Genomic DNA, 22,850 nt, shown 5'->3' on the forward strand with positions numbered 1-22,850 from the left:
CAGCATCTCTTCTATCTGGTGCATCACTGGGGAGTTTCTTTAGGTAGTCTTTAAGGAGGAGTTCATAACGTGGAATACGCTGCACTGGCTCCAACATGTGATGCTGCAATGTCAGGTTACCACATACATCCTGCTTCTGCATGCCCACAAACACACACACACACACACACACAAATACAGCTGAGTATTCACCAGCTAGAGTGTTGTTTTTTTCTCTCTCACTGTCTTAGACAAAGTTCTAGTGAAAAATAATAACATCATGACAGCTAGCAAGAATATTCCAGTCTTCAGCTGAGGTCACAAAATTAGCAATCTAGTTACTAAGAGGGTTTATTTGATCGTGGCTTTAACAGTAAGTAAGTAGTTTTACTAACAGGTCAAATGTACTGATGATTCTCATACAACTCCCAGCTCATTAATAACACACATCCATACTCTGTCCCTGACCTGGATATTCTGAACCACGCTTTTGAACTGGGTTGACCTCTGGGTCCACGTGTTGACCAAGTCCATTGCAGGGTCGAAGTTTTTGACGTATTCCCCGTACATCTTCATAAACGGAGCTAACTTCTGCAGGATGTCACCAATACGTGGATTTGTGTTCCTGTAAGGCAGACAGATACACAAACACAATGGCGCATGCGATCCCCTGTACAAAACTGATACTGTAAAGCCATTGTGACAGAATCTCACACACACCACATTTATCCAGCATCACAGATAAGGATGAAAAGGGCATTTGCCTCTATATTAAACTTACATAAATATTTGCACCCATACCTAAATGTAAAGTGTAAATATGTGCATGCACATACACGTCATTTTTGTGAAAGACCATTAATAACTTTTTAGAATATAACAAGAAACAACCAACAACAACATGAAGGAAAAGTTCAACCTTGAAGTGAACTGTGTCAATTAATCACATATGCTATGCTATATGGTGGGTTTATATTTTAGTTTCTTTTCATGTTTTGGTGTATACTAATGATCTATCTATCATCTTTCGCATTTACGTCATGGCAGAATTAAAGAAACCTCACCACTCTTGAGTAATCCGTGTCTGTAGCTCAGGCAACAGGAACTGATTGTGGAAGCAGTAGATGGAGGAGATGTTTGAGAAAATCCCATTAATCACATCTGTAGGAATCCCTGCTGCGGTCAACTTAGTACAGAACACCTATAATGAGATAGATAGAGAGAGAAAGACCTCAGTTACCAATAAAAAAAGGTTCTGTAAACTCTTCTCCTGAAAAAAAGTAGGTCAGTATATAAAGATTTAATAAGTAAATAAAGACACAATCTTTATCCTTCTTGTCCTGTTAACTACAAAAGGTACCATTATATTACGATTAAACTTTTGTACCCTTCAGTCAAAAAGGCTGCAACAACTGATTTGAGATCTGCGTTCCATCCATTTCATGCTGACTATTTTGACAAAGAATATAATCCAAGTATCATTTATTTGACTTGTCTTGAAATTGAATATAGAAACATGAGTCTCTCAAAACTAATAGTACAGGGGTTTGGGGTTTTCGGGTTAAGAAGCAAGGGATCACAAAAGGAAATAAGTCGTCTCGGACAGGAAGTAGATGTGTGAGGCGGTGTGTAAGCCAGTTTACCTGATCGAGCAGGTTGAGTCGTTTCACATAAGCTTCCTCTGTATGGAGGAGTTCTTGAGCGATGTTGAACAGCTTCTGAGATTCTGACTGCGAACACTGTGAATGAAAATGAGATGAGAAACGTAATATTACTCAGCCATTGCACGATGCTCACTGAGGTTTTTCTCTGTAAGAGACGTCTGGGGGTTATTGAGTACATGGTGTGAAACCTTGATTTGAGTGATGAAAAGGCTAAAACGATGCGTGGTGTGTGTCTGGTTAGAGCTTAAAGTGATGATTCAATACCAATATATTATGTTTAATTGTTTAAGCACAAATATAACATGTTCAAAAGACTGTCCTTGTATCCTAACTCATGTGAAGGGTACAAGTTGTTTTCATATTCTTGTGGTGCAAAAACTAGTTCCCATCCTAACCCATCACCACCGACCCTCTTCACAGAACAGCAATATTCACGAAGAGTAAACAGTAGCAAACAATATAAAATCATATAATATTATATAATATAATAAGAAATAATGTAATATAAAGAAGATTTTTATAAATCTGGAGCTTTCACATTAACAAGTCCATCATAATACAATTTCCTCAAGCACAAAAATGGCTTCTATATCATTAGTTTTTGTGCTTTCACTGTAACTCGTCCTATACAAGCCAGAAAAATATCATGGTTTTAAAGTGACCTTGTGTTTGAGAACGGTGCTATAAAGACTAGATCAGGAAATAAGGGATGATGGGTAAAGATGTTTGCCCAAAAAAAAACCTTACAGTAGGGCTTAATACACCCCGGAGGCAAACACAGAACTTGGCTACTCATCATTTACTTTCTTCCCTTTCAGCATTTTTTAGTCTCTCCTTCTTGTAAACGTGCCAGCCATGATACCTGAATTACTAAAAATGTCACATTACACACACACACACACACACACACACACAAGCTGTTAGGGTGTGTTCTGTGGGTGCATACATGTGTAGGACGTTTTCCGGTGGAGATCAGAATGAAAGAACAAATGCTTCCTGACACACCTGGATGACAAAACAAACAAACAAGCACTTAATACATCTTGCTACTGTTTCTGCTGCTCTTAACTGAACGATATCTCTATTATAGAAGACCTCATCGTACATTAAGCTGCTAGACTCAAAGATCAAATACATCCCAAATGTGGGTCCTCGACCTTAATATAAAGCGAACCTGTTGGTCAACATCTTGTATTATTGAATGAAATCTGAGACTGAACACTAGTTTGTTCTTGGCTTTTTTATACCACACCTGTGGCGCTTTGTTCCAGAGTTTCACTGCGCTGTAAACGTGTCCATTTCTAGAGGCTTTTTCAGTAAAATGCAAATGATTGGGGAAGAAAAGACTGAAGGATAAAAGGAAAGAGATAGACAGCTCGAGACATATAGACCGTAGAAAGAGCTGAACCTTGTACAGGTTTTGCCTGTAACCTGTCAGAATACAAAACAGGAAGACACAATGCGTAAACAAAAGACGGCATGAAATGACTGACGCTAGAGCCATTCCGGAAACTAGCGACATACCTTGTTACTAGAGAGAAAGAGAAATGGAGTTTTCACCGGTGCTGAGAGACGACAGGTGGGAGGAGGAGACGTGTCTGTCTTTTACATACCTACATACATTTTTCCTTTAAGCCTGGTTGTTTGATATGAGCTCATACTGTAGACTGCTAATACAGCCTTAACCAACAATACCAATAATAGAGGAAATAGAGTCCAACAGGCTCGGTGTCACCATGATGAAAGTTTTCAGTCTCCTGTCGGCTCAATCCCTTTTCCTCAAATTCCCCAGAGGAAATGTACAATTTCACACATTCTTCTGCTTGCACCTTACATTCACTTGTACTGTAGTGGCACTCAGATCTGGAGCCATGTTCACTAACACACCACTTCATCTACACCCTGTTTACTTGTACTGTATAGAATTCATCATATCAATATTTACTAGACGGTATAAAAAAAAAAGATTGATGTTGCATGTCCAAGAAGGTCTTACATTAAGCCTGTAGTGTACAGTAATTGATGACATTAATCCATGTCTCTGGACTCTTAGTGCTTTACTGCTATCCTCACCTCAGCAGTCAGTGCCATTCTGCTAGATGACAAGATTAATCTCATCTAAAAACAGTTCCACTGTTTATGGGTACTCAACTCATCACCACAGACTACACACAAACAACCACGCATACACACTCCATGAACATACATCATGCACACACACACACTCTATGAACACACATCATGCATACACACTCCATGGACATACATCATGCACACACACACACACACTATGAACACACATCATGCATACACACTCCATGGACATACATCATGCACACATACACACACTCTATGAACACACATCATGCATACACACTCCATGGACATACATCATGCACACACACACTCTATGAACACACATCATGCATACACACTCCATGGACATACATCATGCACACACACACACACACACACACACACTCTATGAACACACATCATGCATACACACTCCATGGACATACATCATGCACACACACACACACTCTATGAACACACATCATGCATACACACTCCATGGACATACATCATGCACACACACACACACTCTATGAACACACATCATGCACACACACACACTCCATGAACACACATCATGCACACACACACACACTCCATGAACACACATCATGCACACACACACACACACACACACACTCCATGAACACACATCATGCACACACACACACATACACACTCCATGAACACACATCATGCACACACACACACACTCCATGAACACACATCATGCACACACACACACACTCCATGAACACACATCATGCACACACACACACACACTCCATGAACACACATCATGCACACACACACACACACTCCATGAACACACACACACACACTCCATGAACACACATCATGCACACACACACACACACACACTCCATGAACACACATCATGCACACACACACACACACTCCATGAACACACATCATGCACACACACACACACACTCCATGAACACACATCATGCACACACACACACACTCCATGAACACACATCATGCACACACACACACACTCCATGAACACACATCATGCACACACACACACACACACACTCCATGAACACACATCATGCACACACACACACACACTCCATGAACACACATCATGCACACACACACACTCCATGAACACACATCATGCACACACACACACACACACTCCATGAACACACATCATGCACACACACACACACTCCATGAACACACATCATGCACACACACACACTCCATGAACACACATCATGCACACACACACACTCCATGAACACACATCATGCACACACACACACTCCATGAACACACATCATGCACACACACACACTCCATGAACACACATCATGCACACACACACTCCATGAACACACATCATGCACACACACACTCCATTCACACACTCTTGATGAACACACAGACACTCTATGCATATACACACTACATGCATACACACAGACCATGAACACACATCATGCACACACACACACACACTCCATGAACACACATCATGCACACACACACACTCCATGAACACACATCATGCACACACACACACTCCATGAACACACATCATGCACACACACACACTCCATGAACACACATCATGCACACACACACTCCATTCACACACTCTTGATGAACACACAGACACTCTATGCATATACACACTACATGCATACACACAGACCATGAACACACATTACCACACACATGCACACACATTTCACACCACACTGAATCACTAGTGGCCAGGCCAATGTGGTTACGATATCAGCTCAAAAATGTCATTTTCTGCATCTCCAAACTTATCAAAACACAGAAGCTACTTCATAAAGGAAGAAAAATGGGAAAAACAGGAAGTTGGCATGAGGTTACATATGCCAACGCTACGCCATGCTAATGTGTCATGCTGTAATAAGTCTTGACTACACACTAATACCAGTGATAGCTTGTGTGTGTTGCACGTATATGATCTTACTTTGACTTCTAGGCTCTCAGGTTCTTCACTGCTTCCTTCATCCAAGTCGCTATCTTCGTCCTGTGTTGAGTCCCGCTTGTTGCTAGTGGTGATGCAAGACACACTCTCTGTTTCTGTAGCTATGCTGTCGTTCCTGTCTTCCTCTTCGATGGGGACCTCGTTTGAAAATGCCTCTCCCTCGGCTCCGCAGGACGGGCTGTCTATTCCGCTGTCGCGATTTGGGATCTTTCCGTTTGCTTCTGTCACATTGTTAACCTGCCCTTCACACGGGCCACCTATTAAACTTCCATCATGTCCTGTGTCGATACTGCTGTGATCTCGGTCTTTAACTGTGTGCTCTGTGTTGTTGTGGGTATCATCAGAGTCACTGTGATTAATGTCCAAATCCCCGCTGTGGCACTCTTGGTCAAGGTTATCTTGACTGCCTGAGTCGTGGATGCAGGCTATATGTAAAAAGTCTAAAGAGGGCAATTCCATATCCTTTTTAAGTGCAATGTTCCCAGGGTCGTTCCCTTCGGACTCACTAAACTGAGGCTGTTCTGTGATTTCAGGCGCCTCCATCCTCAGGTGCAACCGGAGGGCACTTTTGGTTTGGACTCCCAGAATTGGGGCCCTGAAAGGAAACAAAAACGTATACAAATATTAGCTTTTATTTTTTTTCAGCTGAATGAAGAGAATATCTCAGGACTGCCATGAAAAATACTGCTTGGGCCTTGAGCAAGACCCTTAACCTTTTCAAGACCCTAAGCCTGCTCAAGACCCTTAATCTGCTCAAGACCCTTAATCTGCTCAAGAAACCCTTAATCTGCTCAAGAAACCCTTAATCTGCTCAAGACCCATATCCTGCTCAAGCCCCCAACCTTCTCAAAACCTGTAACCTGCTCAAGACCTTTAACCTGCTCAAGACCCGTAACCTGCTCAAGACCCGTAACCTGCTCAAGACCCGTAACCTGCTCAAGACCCATATCCTGATCAAGACCCATATCCTGATCAAGACCCATATCCTGATCAAGCCCCCAACCTTCTCAAAACCTGTAACCTGCTCAAGACCCATAACCTGCTCAAGACCCATAACCTGCTCAAGACCCATATCCTGATCAAGACCCATATCCTGATCAAGCCCCCAACCTTCTCGAAACCTGTAACCTGCTCAAGACCTTTAACCTGCTCAAGACCCATAACCTGCTCAAGACCCATATCCTGATCAAGCCCCCAACCTTCTCGAAACCTGTAACCTGCTCAAGACCTTTAACCTGCTCAAGACCCATAACCTGCTCAAGACCCATATCCTGATCAAGACCCATATCCTGATCAAGCCCCCAACCTTCTCGAAACCTGTAACCTGCTCAAGACCTTTAACCTGCTCAAGACCCATATCCTGATCAAGCCCCCAACCTTCTCGAAACCTGTAACCTGCTCAAGACCCATAACCTGCTCAAGACCCATATCCTGATCAAGCGCCCAACCTTCTCGAAACCTTTAACCTGCTCAAGACCCTTATCCTGATCAAGACCCTTATCCTGATCATGCCCCCTAACCTGAAGTGAACTAATAAAAAGTATCAAGAAAATCAAGTAACCAAATCAGCAGTATGTATACAGAAGCGCATGAGAAATTCATGGCTGGCGCTTTGTTTCGGGTATTGCTAATTACATTTACGATTACGGTAGAGTTATTTTTGAGCATCCTGTGTGGTCACTATGCGACTATTGTCATCAACGGGAATCTGGGTTACAAAGCAACATAAGCAGTAAAGCTAGTTAAATGCAACTCAAGCTGACGTTAGGTGGGTGGATGCAATGTGAGTATTTTGTAGATAAATCATTTGAAATCCAGCACTCTGTTACGCATGTGAAGTTACGGAAAAGACAACGTACTTTACAGGCTGTCAAGACACACTTTTGGTGCCTTAATAAGCCCGACCTGAAGACGGTGCATTTACAGTAGTAGGATGTACGATAAAGCAACTCTTATAACGTTTCAACAGCAGGTTCAGTTTATATATAGAAGTATGAACATATAAAAGACATTCATTTAAAACTTGATCTCTTGTCAATGAAGCACTACCTTGTTATCTTGAAAAGAAAGAGTATAAAATGGAGAAGTATGGTGAGAAAACAGCAGATGAGGCAGAATGAATCATATCAGCAAACATTTCTGATGACCAAGAACATATATCTGCACACACAGCTCAGCTGTGCAGCAATAAGATATAGCAATGATCCTCTAAAAACATCAGAATTGATTTCAAAGATATACATATCCAAACACTTTATCCTTACCTGGAGTTTTCAAACTTCTCAATGAGGAGGCACACACTCTTGGCAGGATGCTTCTGCTGCTTGGATGTGAGGGTTTTTGGTTTGGGTGGAGGGATCGGGAGAGGACGACAAGGTGCTGGAGGGATTTGCTGTTGCTGCTTGTCCTGCCGCAAAGCCTGAATGTGTCTGGGCTTAGGGGGCACTTAGAAGAGAAAAGAAATAAATTAAAAATAATAATAAAAAAAAAAAGACAGGAGAAGGAAAAAAGAAAAAAAAAAGTCAAAGTCTTTGCAGCGTGATGGTCCAGTTCGAGTTACTCAGCATATGACCGTATGATGAAGCCTCCATATTGTGAAGTCTGAGACCAGCGATCAGAGAGAAACTAACAGCGTTCTACAGACAGACAGCAAAAAGGTGCAGACTAGCCGTTCACACACGCAAACGCTTCCTGCTCTGTGAACAGGAAGTAGAAATCAGTCATACCGCGGTTGCACAAGAATACACTCATCAGAACACAAACCCACAAAGTTTTATATGTCCCTCTGAGAGCAAAGGCTCTGTGCAGAAACGCACAACATGCATTATGTATAAAATGAGTCTATACTTGTATAGTGTGAGTTTGATCATGTGCATATGCGAGACGGACACTAGACTCAGGCTTGTGTGCAGATATGAGCAGTATTTCTGAGCGGTGCTCTTCACACTTCCTTCCTCTCCCTCTCTCACTACCACTGAAAAAGACTTCGAAAAAACATGTACATACACACATGTGAATTACAACAGCTAGAATGCACAGAAGTGATGAATTCCAGAAACACTCTTTAGGTTTCTTTTGTAACCTACATGTGACTAAAAAAAAAGGGACTTTTAATACTAAGACCGGTCTTTAACTACCACCGTGGCCAAAAACACAGCAAGGTTCAAGTTAACGCTTCAAGCCAACACCTGACCCCGGATCATTGGTTTGAAATGTTAGCAATCATGCTAGAGTACCCTATTAATTATAGAAACCAGACTAAACTAACAAACAAGTGGAAGGATAGACTTAAGAAAAAGGGGTACTTCACATCTGACAATGCCCCCTGGTGGGATGCCCTGAGGGTTTCAGGATTATTTAAAACACTGCTTAGACTTACAAAAGACAGAGAAAACACGTCTAAGCCTACTTTAAAACCCATACAAGGTTAAGAACATCACTGCGAGTACTAAAATGATAGCAGGGAAAGGAAAAAAAAGGAAACTGCAAAAACAAGGAAATAGAAACAGGAAATAGAAATGAAGAAATACCGTATTTACAGCATGTTTAAGCTTTTATCAGTAAGTTTGCTTACGAAGGCAAAGACTTGATGCTTTACATAGACAATAAGTTTTATTCTCTATTACTAAATTATTTGTTGCACTTTATAATTCAAATTCAATAAAAGGCTTTCTACGACTGTCCGTTTTATCAAAACTATAATCAATCAGAATAGGGTCACAAGGGGGGGATTTTGAAAAAATTAAAACAGAAAAAAGATGGAATAAGTTAAAAATAAAAATGTGATTAAATTAATTGGAGAAATAGCTGCACAAATTGCAAGCAAAAAAAAAGGCAGCGTATGAAGCGATTGTGTGACTGATGATAGTGCACATAGTCTATCCTACACTAATACATTAGTAGTGTTTTCTTCATAAAACAAACTTATAAGATTAAAACATACGGCCATTACTACACAACTCTTGATGAGGAACTGAAATGTTGGTATTTGAAATTTATAAGCCACAATGACAAGATGTTTCGATTAAACTCACTGATAAAAAAAAAACAAAACATCACATATGACACATTTTTCCAAAGAAATGCTGTCGATCAGTTTTTCTTCCCAAAATGGCCTGGCTCTCATGTTATCACTGCTCTGATGTCATACCAGCATGGACCGTTAACTCTGAGCATTCCTATTTGTAATACTTTACACGATCATGTCCCTGTGTTGTCCCTTAGAAACCATTTTCAGTAATTTGCTATGCGACACTTTTTCAGTTCAGTATTTTGTGTAACCCCAATGAGCAATTGTGAATTCAACACACACACACACACACACACACACAGGTACAGCATAGTCACAGTGTAGCTCTGATGTGATGGTTTGGAATAAGTAAAATTTTTACTGTTCTATAGGTTCTATAGGTAACAGGTTTGATCAATCATCTTCCCTTAAAGCACACTTAAAAAAAAAACACGAGACCAGCCGTTCCAGATGTTCCTTCTAAAGTGTCTGTTTTGTGGTTCTGGCCTTAGCCTGGTTCTTGTAAAACATAACACTAAAAATGATTGATTAGAGTATAAACCAAAACCTAACCTGAGCTGGACGGAAGAGATAAGTGCTGTCTCACACTGAAGCAATTTAAGTTGCGTCCCAAACGACCGACTACGCACTCAGACTACGCAGTCTATTGTCTAGTGTATGAACTGCAGAAGGGGAAACATCGTCTCAAATGGAACACTTTTTAGTCACCAGAAGTAGAAGCTGATGGCAAATGACGTCAAATGAAGGCTAGCTTTAGCAGTGTAAGGTGAATTTTTTCACCTAAAGTGTTGCTGGCCATCTTGTGATTTTTTTGCTCATCCAGCGCCAACGCCTGGTAGCCCCGCCCCCTCTTCCACTACGTAAACAAAGCTGCGAGTATCGAGTTCATGAAGTGTCCAACATTCCACACTTTGTTTTGTCTTTGTTGAATGATAAGTGCATCATCCGGTTAACTTGAAGTGCACTTCATCATGTTGGATTTTCAGTGTCAACGTACTACTCACACTATTTATACTACGGAATGACATAGAATAGTGCATAAGTATGCGTACGATTTGGGACGCAGCTTTAGTTCCACAACGGTGGGGCAGTCTGGAAGCAAGTAAAATCATATACTATACTGTGTATACGATATATAATTAAGTGGAAAGCCTAACACTTTCTGTTACTATTACACATTTAGTGTACAGGTCACAACTAGACAGATGTAGATATTTATATTTTATAGATATTAAACATGAATTAAGAGCAGCGTGACGCACCACACTATGTTCACACAACTTTGACAGGAAATGAGCTGTCCTCACTTAAGGACAAACAAAGCCCTTGTCACATGCCTGGATAAGCAGGTGATGGTCTGCATGTACCTTGAGGTCTCTGTGATGTTGGCTTGCTTGGCGCAGCTGAAGGATCTTGGCAGGGCTTCCCAACAATGTGTTTGTGACATGATCTGGAAAGAGGTGAGGATGTCTTTTTCAACACCAAGTCCAATGATCCACAGGAATACTGTATGAGCGAGGAGGAGAGGTCTAGGAAAAGAGAGAGGGAGAGGAAAAAACAAAACAAATGGCTAAGATTCAACACGCTTAACACAGTGGCTCTTTCTTTTACCAGAATACCTGAAACTAGAGGAGATGCTTGACCTTTACCAGGTCCCCAATCACCAGAATTTACGGATACGAAATTTCTCTTATTTGATCAGGGCCAAATTCAGTCAGTAGCTCCGCCTACAGGTTGAGTATCAGGGTCTTTCTTAATAGGAACTATTTATACCCAAGGAGCCTGAAAATGCTCTGGTTAAGTCATCACTTAATAATTTTAATTACTGAATATTTGTTTGAGTGTGCTTGCTAAAAGCTTCCATAAATTATTATTCACCTCGAACATCCTTCACTCACACACACACACAGGTTCATCTGTCGGTTGTCCTGGATTTTTCACTGTGCTCTAGGCCAACGTGTAATCAGCTTTCCTCTTTTTTTTTTACCCACATTAATGAACCGTTTCGCTTCCCAGCCCAACGTTCCCATCTGCCACAGAATTCCCACTAGCCATACGCTAACGACAGCGGTGGAAATTTCTCCTTGGAAGTTGTGAACCCAAAGATAAGACAAATCCCTGAGGGTGAGGTGAACTGTCTGAGAGCAGATCTGCCACTGGGCAAATTCATTTCAGATTCCTTTTTCTAAAAACCGCAGTTAAAAATCCTTGAAATCTCGTGGAAAATAGGTCAAAGCCTGGGTCACATCACCAGAACGGTTACAGTCTTGTTTCTCTTTCATCAGGTATACATCAAGTTTTACTGTAGGTAAATGTTTTTATGCCTGATATTCCCTTACAAACTCTGACTACATGTCCAAGTTAAACCACAGCTACTTCATATTGCTGTTTCACGATATGTTTGGTAATTGTCATGTTTTATATTGTTTTTCATATAATAGTCAAATCTCAGACAATCTGTAGACCCTGTTTTAAACTAGACCCTGTCTCAAGGAAATAAAACCCTGGGATAAATCTGTTTGGCTGGAACAGTACTCAGAAATTACTGTTTTACTTTACAAGACCGGGTCATTGACATTCACAGGGCTTAAGAACTTTATCTTCTTAAAACTAGTCATACTGATTAAAAAAAGAAGAACTATATACTATGAATAAGTAAATCTGCATAGCATCAGTTACAATATGCCCACGGTATAAGGAAGAAAAAACCCCAGAATTTTACCTTTTTTTGGTGAAATGCTTCAAGTTAATATTATAGGTTAATCCATGATCTTCTCCGTAAACCAGGAATAGATCAATAAAACAGAGGTGATGGTAAGAATGGGAAAGAAAAGTAAAAGAATTAGGTTTCCTTCACTCCTTTCTGTAATGTTTAATTCCAAACCAGTTCACTCCATTTCTCCCTAAACACTCCCTCTGAAACTGCCTGGGAGGAGCAGGTGTTTGCGTGTTTGGGAGGTAACTGCACTTCCAGTTCCCTCCCTCTAGAAACCTGCTGTTTCGGCAGAATGTACACAAACACACACACACACACACACTCCTGTTGCCAGGTGAGAGCGCGCAAAAAAAAATCACTTATGCTGTTACACTGCACCTGCTGGCCTAAGCGGTCTAGAAAAGCACCTGCCAAACCTACTATGTGTGTGTGTGTATGTGTGTGTGTGTGTGTGTGTGTGTGTGTGTTTGTATTTCTGGGAGTGAGAGAGAAATAGAAAGAGACAGACAAATAGAGAGATAAAAGGGGGAGAGAGAATGAAAGAGAGAGAGAGAGAGAGAGAGAGAGAGAGAGAGACAGAAAGAGAGAGAGAGAGTGACAGACAGACAGAAAAGAGAGAGAGAGAGAGAATGCAATGCTTTAGCTCTAAAGCAGAAAATAATTATTTGACATAATTTGACACAATCTTGTAAAAGTACTTTAAATGAAGGACTCTTAATAGGAGGTTGTTTAGACAGAATTAATCACTAATGCTATCTAATTAATGGTTATGAATGATCTGGGTATTTAACTACAATACAGAACAATCAGAAATGTTCAGCCTACCAGTGTGAGACCTGAAACAATTTCTATTTCTAACCACCAGCCATTTCCCCAACTGTTTTCATTCACCACATCACTGTAGTTCAGATAACTGCCTGCAGCGACTTTATTTATCATCATAAAGTCCTCTTTCAACCTGTTGCACAGACATGCTTCCTTTAAATATACACATATATATACACATATACACATGCTGCATCATTGCATACTGGCACCACTGCACCCTATAGCGGTGCAGACTCCTGTCGGTAAGTGAGAAGTGAACTGAAATTGGTTTTTCTCACATTCTGTTTCAATGGTTTGATTGCACCATTACCGTCAACTCTGGGAAAGTTACTGGCTTGTACGCTGGTGTCGCCTCGGGTCTCTATCACGGTAGCAGTACACTGCAAGTGGTTATATACGACTCTATTACAGACCTTGTTTAACTTTCCTCAGCAGAAGCACCATAAATATGACTGGGTGACAGAAAGAAAGACATAAAGAAAGCAGAGACACCGTATGATTAAACTTCCCAGCAGCCCCTGAAGTAAAGTCATCTGTTATGATCTCGGAGGCACAAGGTCCGAATCATACTGGGATGTAAAGTCTACGAGTTGTCGTAAAAAATGTAGATTTAAAAGAAAGAGATAAATGCAAATTAGAAAGAAACAGAGGTACAAGTCTTTCTGATGAAAAGATACAACACACACAGATGCACAGAGTCTTTTTTAAATCAGACCAGAGGGAGATACAGTCTACTTCCCTTCCGCCTCGGTCTCTCCCCATCTCTAAATGATTCAGTGTGTGTGTCTGTGACGGAGGAAAAGAGAACAAACAAAGCGTGCAAAAGTAGGCTAAGACTAAATATCAGGTCATCTAAATCAGGGCGAGTGAATTAGTTCAGAGTGTGGGCCTGATTACAAAAACAAAACCAGTAGAGGCACTAAACATGTTTTGTGCAAAGTGGCCTAAAGAATTGTGAATCATTTAACATAAATCTGCAGAATAGAAAGCTGGCAGAGGAAAATGATCTTCTCCAAAGCTCAACTCTTCTGATCTTGTGTGTAAAGGTTTATCCACCCAGGATGTGCCTCTAGGTGTCTGACGTCAAGGCACACACCCACAAACCTATTTAGTCTGACCTTCCTATGACACCATTACAAAATCTCCCAAGGATTACAACGAGAATGAATTTCACTTCAATTAAAGTTACACCTACTAGCCCTACCCCATACACTTCTAGCAGGTTATATCTGCACTCATACACGGTACTCTAAATATAGCTTCAGTTTGATCGATTGGTCACTCTATCCCGATTGTTGTTCCTCAGAGTTGTCACCCGTCTCTGTACCCTGTTCATCAGGTAACAAGGAACACCAAGTCCACCACTGGTTAGAATGTGAACCAGCAAGGAAGGTGTGTCTAATAAAGCGGCCAGTAAGATTACACAGTGAACTGCTTTCCTGCTGAAAGAGGACAATTAGGGAACAATGTTGCCATGAAGGAGCTGACTTGATCTGCAGCAATGTTTAGATAGGCAGTACATGTTAAAATAACATCCACATCAGAACTCAAGGTTTCCCAGCAGAACATTGCCCAGAGCATTGCACCATCTACATGAGGTAAAAGAGATTTATAGTGGCTCAACAGACCAGGTCACCTTCTTCTGTTGCTTCATGTTCCAGGTTTAATGTTCACGTGCCCACTGTAGGTGCTTTCGCTGGTATACAGGGGTCAGCATGGGTCTGCAGCAACATAGCTGTGACTAGCAATCTTTCATCATAACAATTTCCATCACAGCCAGCATTAACGTTTTCAGGCATTTGTGCTACAATAGCTCTTCTGTGGGAATCTTGCCAGACAGGCTAGTCTTGACTCTGTTCCTTGCTTGTGCTTCCTTGGACCACTTTTGGTAGGTATTAACCTGCATCGCAGTACAGCCGTTGTCACAGTTGCTCAGATTGTTGCCCATTTTTCCTGTTGATCTGTGTATATTATAAGAGTAAATACAAGACGTGAATATCAGTGTATGCATAGCTTAACAACATGCTAATCACAAACAGACAGTTACCATAATATGAAGCCTGCTCCAGAATTTTATCAATGGGAGGACAAACCTCTGCTGAATTCACGTTACTTTAGATGCATTGTTCTTCCAAGTGGAATTCAAATTTCCCCAGCCTTCATTTAGAGGAACCAAATAACCACATACCACTTCTGCATATGTATATATTCACACGCAAAAATCCAGACACTCTCAAACTCAAGCTTGACGTGAGCAGATTCAGATTCGGTGGTCTATTTTAGATAGATAAAGCACACCGTAATTACAAACTGTACCTGGACACTAATGCAAACTCAGAGTCTCATGAAGACCTCATTCACACAGACAGAAATATAGAAATATGCAAATAAATACAAATAAACACCACACAGGAATAAATACAGAAGGTAAGCAATGCCACATAAAAGGCCCCGAGGTCTTACCAGGCAAACAGACAGACAGGAAGCAGACAGACAGGCAGGCAGGCAAATAAGCAGATAGGCAGACAGACAGGCAGACAGACAAATAAGCAGATAGGCAGACAGACACACAAATAAGCAGACAGACATACAAACAGACAGACAGGCAGACAGACAAATAAGCAGATAGATAGACAGGCAGACAGGCAGACACATAAGCAGATAGACAAATAGACAGACACACAGACAAGCAGACAGACAGATAGACAAATAAACAGATAAGCAGACAGGCTGGCAGACAAATAAGCAGATAGACAGGTGGGCAGAAAAATAAGCATATAGACAGGCAGACAAATAAGCACATAGGCAGGCAGATAGACAGAGAGACAAATAAGAAGAGAGGCAGACAGACAGACTGGCAGACAGACAGGCAAGGCAGTCAGACAGGCAAACACAGAGCACAAACAAGCCAACGCAGCATAAATCCTATCCTTTAGCTCACTTGCATGGATGTTATTATTACTCTTCCACTGGCGCTGGGTTCATTAGGAAACATTTAATAAATAATGGTTTTGTCCATGAAGTGGTGCCAGTGTGGGAAGCTCAAACCTTAAAACCCTCTGCTGGTTCAGCCACGGAAAAGGGGTCTGTAAAGACAGAGCTGGGTTTAAAAAAACAAGGAGCAATAGGAAAGAAGGAGTAAATGAGAGGAAGAAGTAGAGCCTGTGGACTATTATCTCCACAGGGAGGAGAGATGGAGAGGAAGAAGCAGTCAGTGCCATTGATAATTAGCACAGCATACTGCAGCCTGCCACAAAAATCTCCAGGCAACCTTTACCCAAACTGGCACTGCTGCTGTCCTCCTCTTTCTCTCTCGTGTGTGTGTGTGTGTGTGTGTGTGTGTGTGTGTGTGTGTGTGTGTGTGTGTGTTTAGATGGAAAATGAACCACAACCCACCCAGCTCATCCTGCTGTCATCAAAAACACTGGTCCATCAGCTGACACACGCATGTCTGTGTATGCACACACAAGCAATAAACCCAACCCTGCAACTCCCTAGAAACTCCCGAAACCCGGAAACAGGTCAGCAGACAGGAGAAGAGGTGCGCCGATGCTTCCTAACTACCTAGTCCAAAAGAAAATGTCCTCTAACCCTGCTGACGCAGTAGCTGTGTGTGTCTGGGTGTGTGTATGTGTGTGCAGGAGTCCATGTTCTGAGGTGTGTCCCAGGCCTGCCATTTTAATGACAGCTTTACTGGCCCAGTGGAGACCTAAATAATTAGACAGAACATGTCTAACACACACACAAACACACAGTGCGTCTCTTCTCATCCTTCACTTATATGACATTTAGTAGGAAATTCAGAGCCTCACCATGATTAATGCTGGCTTCTTGTTAATGCCACTTGTGTGCTATCCTGCTCTGAGTTACTATGAATTATTTCTTACAAGCCTAAATGTTATACATGGAAATGAGTCTTAAGATTAAGCAGAAGGCTTGAAAGAATCTTGTTACTGTTTCAGAGTGATTGATGGAAATGTTTTATTTATCAGATTAAGGAGTAGACTGGGACTTCCAGCTTTGTATCACTGTGCATGTTTTTACATAATCCCAGCTCACTAGCTCTCAGTGCAAATAAACCGGATTGAAATGCACTTTCCACTCTGATTCAACAGATATCTTAAGATCTCGTCATGTACTCAGGCTGCAAATTGACTCCAAATACGCTGCCAAATGGGAAATTTGGGGGAAAAAAGAAAGTAGTAGATGCTAAAACTCTAAAGATAAAGTTACTGCAATAAAGCGGAGTTAGGAAAGATGACTCAGAAGCAGTGTGTCTGTCTAAAACAGATCTGGATAGTAAAGTGTTGTGTCAGAGGTGACTCAGATCTAAAATGCCACTTTGACCAGGCGGGAATAGCTGCCCATCTGGCCCTGATAAAACACAGGCACTGGACCGAGCCGGACTGGAGCAGAATATTAGAAATATCCACCCATATAAAGAAGTGTGTGAAATACTGCTGCTTGTTTTTAAGTCTGCATGTTTGAGTCTGTGGAACATAAAGCTGGTTAAAGCAGAAGCTACAGAGAATAGAACTGATGGAGGACACACACACACCATGTTATTTCATACAGAACATTACAAGTTCATCACACACACACCATGTTACTTCATACAGAACATTACAAGTTCATCTCACACACACACACTATTCCATTTAAATCCACTCCAGGCAGTACTGTTCCAATTATTTTTGTTTCCCAGTGGGAATTTCCTCTCTCTCTCTCTCTCTCTCTCTCTCTGTGTCTGTCTGTCTCTCTGTCGCTCTCTCTCCCTCCCTCTCTCTCTCTCTCTGTCTGTCTCTCTCAGTCGCTCTCTCTCCCTCTCTCTCTCTCTGTCTGTCTCTCAGTCGCTCTCTCTCCCTCTCTCTCGGTCTCTGTTGCTCTCTCTCTCTCTCTCTCTCTCTCTCACACGAATTACACACAGGTACAGTACCCATACTGTAATAAAGCTATATTTCAAAGTGAAGCTCACTCCGTGTGTGTGTGTGTGTGTCTGGCCTTGTACCGAGTGTCCTTAGTCTTACAGTAGCTATTATTATGCACATGAACACAGCAACTTTCAATAACTTTAGTGAACGCTTGACCTGTTCAAACAGGCGAGCGCACTCACACACACACACACACACGCACAAGGAGGCCTAAGTAGTCACTAATGGTGTACTCAAGCTCTGAAGCAAATATGCAGAGAGTATGTGTGTGTGTGTGAAAATTCCTTAACGTAATATACAGGTTCTTGTAAAAAGTTGAAACTATTCAAAGTAGGCATCAAAGAACATTGTATTTCTTTTTGTTGTACAATGCCACGTGCTGTCATGGTTCTGTGTGTGTATAGGTGTGTGCGTGTGTGTGCGCACATGTGTGTAGGTATGTGCATGTGTGTGTGTGTAGGTGTGTGTGACAAAAAGAGAGAGATCAAAGAGAGAGGCCCAGCAGGTTACAGGAGTTTTATGCTGTCACGTAGACATGTTTAATGCTGCTACAAATCTAAAGAGTACTGGCTTCTGACTTATATGCATCTTCTTTCACACACACACACACACACACACATTTGTCCTACAGTCCCTGTGAAATCTAATTATTAAAATCAGAGCTCACCTAAACTGATCTAACCAGGAAACCAAAAGAAACATCTGGATTCTTTCAGGGTTGTAAATAAAAGCTACACATTTGACTAACAAGTAGCTTGACCATCCCCACAGGGACAAAACTGTCAGATATTGGCAACATTGTAGGGATATTTGGTGCCACCAGGATATAAAAGCATGCACACACACACACACACACACACACACACAAAGAGCCATGACAGCACTTGGTATTTGAAGGGGAAAGTTCAGACCCCAGACTGAGTAAGCATAGGGGTGATTGTTACTATGACAACCGTGCTCTACCCGATCCTCTCCCAGGCTAAGGCTGTTGTTTATTAATATACACACAGACACACACTGCTCTGGGTGTGTGTGTGTAAGACACAACAGGCTTAACACCCTACTTGTTTGAAGGCAAGGAGTATAGAGTTCATATATTTTGCCTCGAAAAAGATTTATTTTGCAACAGAGGCTGTTTTGAGTTTGTCTGAAATTAAAATGATTTAAAGCAGACACTCGTGCAGCCGGTGCCGGGTCGACATGGAAACGGCTGCCTGGGAGACAACACTCGCACCGGTTACGTCTCAGGCCGTGTCGCTGCGACTGCGCTACACCGTGTCACTACAGGGTAACTAGATTACGTCTGAAACCCCACACTACACTAACACAACACGCCTGTCTCGGGTGGTAGTGATGTTCATGTGACATTTGAAACACAGCCTGAACATTGACATGTAGGCATCATAAATACTGCTCAATTATTAGTGTGACCTGTTTGAACCTAGGTAAAACATCTGACTGATAAAGAGCAGTGTGTGGAAGTGAAAAGCTTTACGCAGACTCCGGTGCAGGTGTAGCTGACACGTATTTCTATTTTAAATGACAAAAAAAAAGAAAGAAAAAAACCTGTATGTGTATGTATGTATGTATGTGTGTGTGTGTGTGTGTGTGTATTATGGGAAATAAACCATCCTTGTGATAAGTTCATGATATAAAGTTAATGAACTGGACAGTACATGGAATCAGCATGAGTATTAAACTCTTGACATGACTATTTAAATAAACAGGACTGAGAAAACACACACACACTCTACAAAGTAACAGGCAGTAGCAAAAAAAAAACTTACCGGTTAATGTCTGTTTCCCATCTGCCACCTGCTTCCTTTTTCCACGAGAAGTTACCCTCGTCCAAAGAGCGCACACACACACACGTTACACACACACACTGCCTTGCTCTCTTCCCCGGTCTGACTCAATCCGTAAAACTTGTAAGCGTACACATACACACTCGTGGTAGCTTGTTCTGCTTACTTCACACTCACACACACTCTTTCTCCATCCTGACTGCTTCACTCCTCCCCACTTCCCTTGATCCTTTCCTCCGTCTACCCCCCCTATGCGAACAATTGGTCCAGCCCCAAAATTTGCCCCCTCCTCCCATTCTAATCTTTTCAAGAGGACCTATAATGCCAGGGAGGTGTCTCCATAGCAACTAATGACAGTGAGGGAAAGGAGGGAGAGAATGAGAGAGGGGTGTGAAGCAAGACGAAAGTGGGAGAGACTAATAGATGGAATGAAGTAGAGCGATAAGGGCAAGCTTTATCAGAGATTAAAAAAAAAAATTCCTGCTGATCTTTTACTTTAAGGAATTTAAAAACAAATCTGTTAATGAACACCAGCTTATGTTCTCACTCTCTTCATTAACTTGTTCGGTGTGTGTGTGCGCACGTGCGTGAGAGCGTGTGTGTGAGCGAAAGAAAGACATTGCTGTCCTTCAACCCGGAAAACCCACGAATACTAAACAAAGTGTGTCACTGAATGCCTTTTTCACATTCACACACAATTAGCCCTAGTTTCTTCATCCTGTCTTCCTCCCATCCTCCATCGCTTAGGGAGATTGATGGGTGACGTCACGGGCACCGAGAGCACACCCATGATTCGCTGTGATCGCCATGGAAACGCAGCGAGGCCAATCAGAAACCCCCACATTTTGAAGTGAGATTTAGTTAGGAACAGAGGAGGGGAGAGAAGCGGGGAGGAAAGGAAAGGAAGGGAAGGGTGCGCAGGAGAAAGTAGGGGAAGTGGTGGTGGGAATGGCCTGGCGACACATTTTACTCAAAGAGGAAGTTGGATTTGGGGAAATAGGATTTGACACTATGACACTCTGTGTGTGGTGTGTGCTGACTGAATATTCAAATATTGACCCTGTAATGTGTGTGTGTGTGTGTGTTTAAAATGATGTATGAGCCACAAAAGAGTCGTACAACATGTGGTCCTCAGAACTGGCCAAGCGTTATAAATGTGATTATAGTCGTAACACAATGATCAGCGTCGGTACAATGAGAAAAGAGGCTTGGGCAAGCTGCAAGCCGGACTCCGATAATCAGCTGCTCAGAAAACAGAGCTCATATCTGAGTTCTATCTTTAACCTCGATAATTCACACACAACCCAGAAAGTAAGCAGGATTAGTATTATTTTTGCCTAGAAACAGTATAAATAACTTTCTGTATTTAGTTTGACTCACATGGCGCCTACATGACACCCACGGAGCTACCATTTATATTCATTCATTCAGCAGGTGCTTTTATCCAAACAAATATCAAGTAGCCACAATACAGCTTGTGCTACCATACAAGACTGTTAACTGAGTGTTACAGAGTAGACGCCTATGAGATCGACCCTTTTATTTTGGTTAAGACTGTGACAGATTCTGCTGTCCATATTGAGCTGCCACTAACCTCAATCCACCAATAAGGAACAGGTCTGGAAAGGGACCTGATACCTCATTGGTCATTTTTCAGTAACCGAACATCAAGTGAGTCAGTGTACAATAATACCACTACACAGCACAATAAAGTACTTTAGAAGGTTTTTATAAGGTCGTTGATAGACGCTGACTGGGTTGTTGGGGTGAAACGCAAATGTCTGCATTAATTCCATTCATTTCTCAAAAAAGCTAGCTAGATACATCCACTATGTTATAGACAGTATTAACATGGTTACAGTTCAATCTATGTTAATTCTACGTCTCTGTTTAACGTATCAGTCATGTGACAATAAACGCAGACAAATGGAATCAAGGTAAATGAAGCGGCTTAGTCTAGTGGAGAGATATCAGTGACCTCCGAGCCTGCAGTGTGGTATTGTTCACTACAGTAGTACAACATATGCATCCACAAACACACACAAATACGGACATTCAGAAAGTCCCAAGACAGGTTTACGGCTCCACAAAAAGGACACCTCGGAGTTAAATGCCAAAAGTGGTCTATAAAGGCCTATAAACGGAATGAAATAAATAAACACGGTGCCGTCATGGCGATGCATCCCGGCGTGCGTGGCTTGGCGAGGGTTCAGAGCAGCCGGTCGGTGTCGGAAAGAAGGACGCTTGGCCGCTGTCATGGAAATCCTGCCAACATTCCACAGCACGCTGAATCGACTCCAAACCTCGGCAATCGAAGCGAAGCCAGATGAAAAGATTCTCTCGGCTTGTTACGGGTTCGAATCGGGAATGCGCTGCTAGTGTGATATACAGCATCATCGTGAAATACTGAACAAATGCTTCCTTCAACTGTGGTTGGTTTCTCTTCCATGTAAGAGTGTCATTAAGACACAATTCTCATCTGAGTGTTGTTTATTGTTTTTCCGTCACATTTGTTTATTTCACTTGAGAGCGGAATGAAGTCATTTCAGAATGACGTATATTTAACAAAAACGAGGATATCAGGAACCGTGCTAAAGCAAAACTATGCTATTAGATCATGTGATTTCTGTGATATTAAAAAGATATTAATATTCATTTTTGATCACCTTTCATCTTCCGAAACCGAATTTCACAGAGTCCGATACACACAGTTGTTAGTTACATCCTTATCAGAATGACTCAACTGTAGAATCACTTCAGTAGCAGAACTATTTACGGTCATCCAGCCAACAAACTCGTTCCACCCAGGCAATGTCTGCGGT

At 41.7% G+C, this 22,850-nt stretch overlaps 1 protein-coding gene across 2 annotated transcripts in view; it reads right to left on the reverse strand.

Moving 5' to 3' along the window:
- fgd (faciogenital dysplasia) overlaps positions 1-22,850 on the reverse strand; it is a 58,521-nt gene that overhangs the window by 19,769 nt on the left and 15,902 nt on the right. For both annotated transcript variants that reach the window (XM_058389898.1, XM_058389899.1), the window contains exons 2-8: positions 11,116-11,277; positions 7,983-8,163; positions 5,701-6,313; positions 1,623-1,718; positions 1,044-1,180; positions 448-604; positions 1-136 (exon numbers count right to left, since the gene is read on the reverse strand). The exon at positions 1-136 is cut by the window's left edge and continues 3 nt beyond it. In XM_058389898.1, coding sequence (XP_058245881.1) covers positions 1-136; positions 448-604; positions 1,044-1,180; positions 1,623-1,718; positions 5,701-6,313; positions 7,983-8,163; positions 11,116-11,277 — 1,482 coding nt within the window. The remainder of the gene's footprint in view (positions 137-447; positions 605-1,043; positions 1,181-1,622; positions 1,719-5,700; positions 6,314-7,982; positions 8,164-11,115; positions 11,278-22,850) is intronic.

The sequence above is a fragment of the Hemibagrus wyckioides genome, linkage group LG05 (genome assembly GCF_019097595.1).
Source record: "Hemibagrus wyckioides isolate EC202008001 linkage group LG05, SWU_Hwy_1.0, whole genome shotgun sequence".
NCBI classification, from domain to species: Eukaryota; Metazoa; Chordata; class Actinopteri; order Siluriformes; family Bagridae; genus Hemibagrus; species Hemibagrus wyckioides.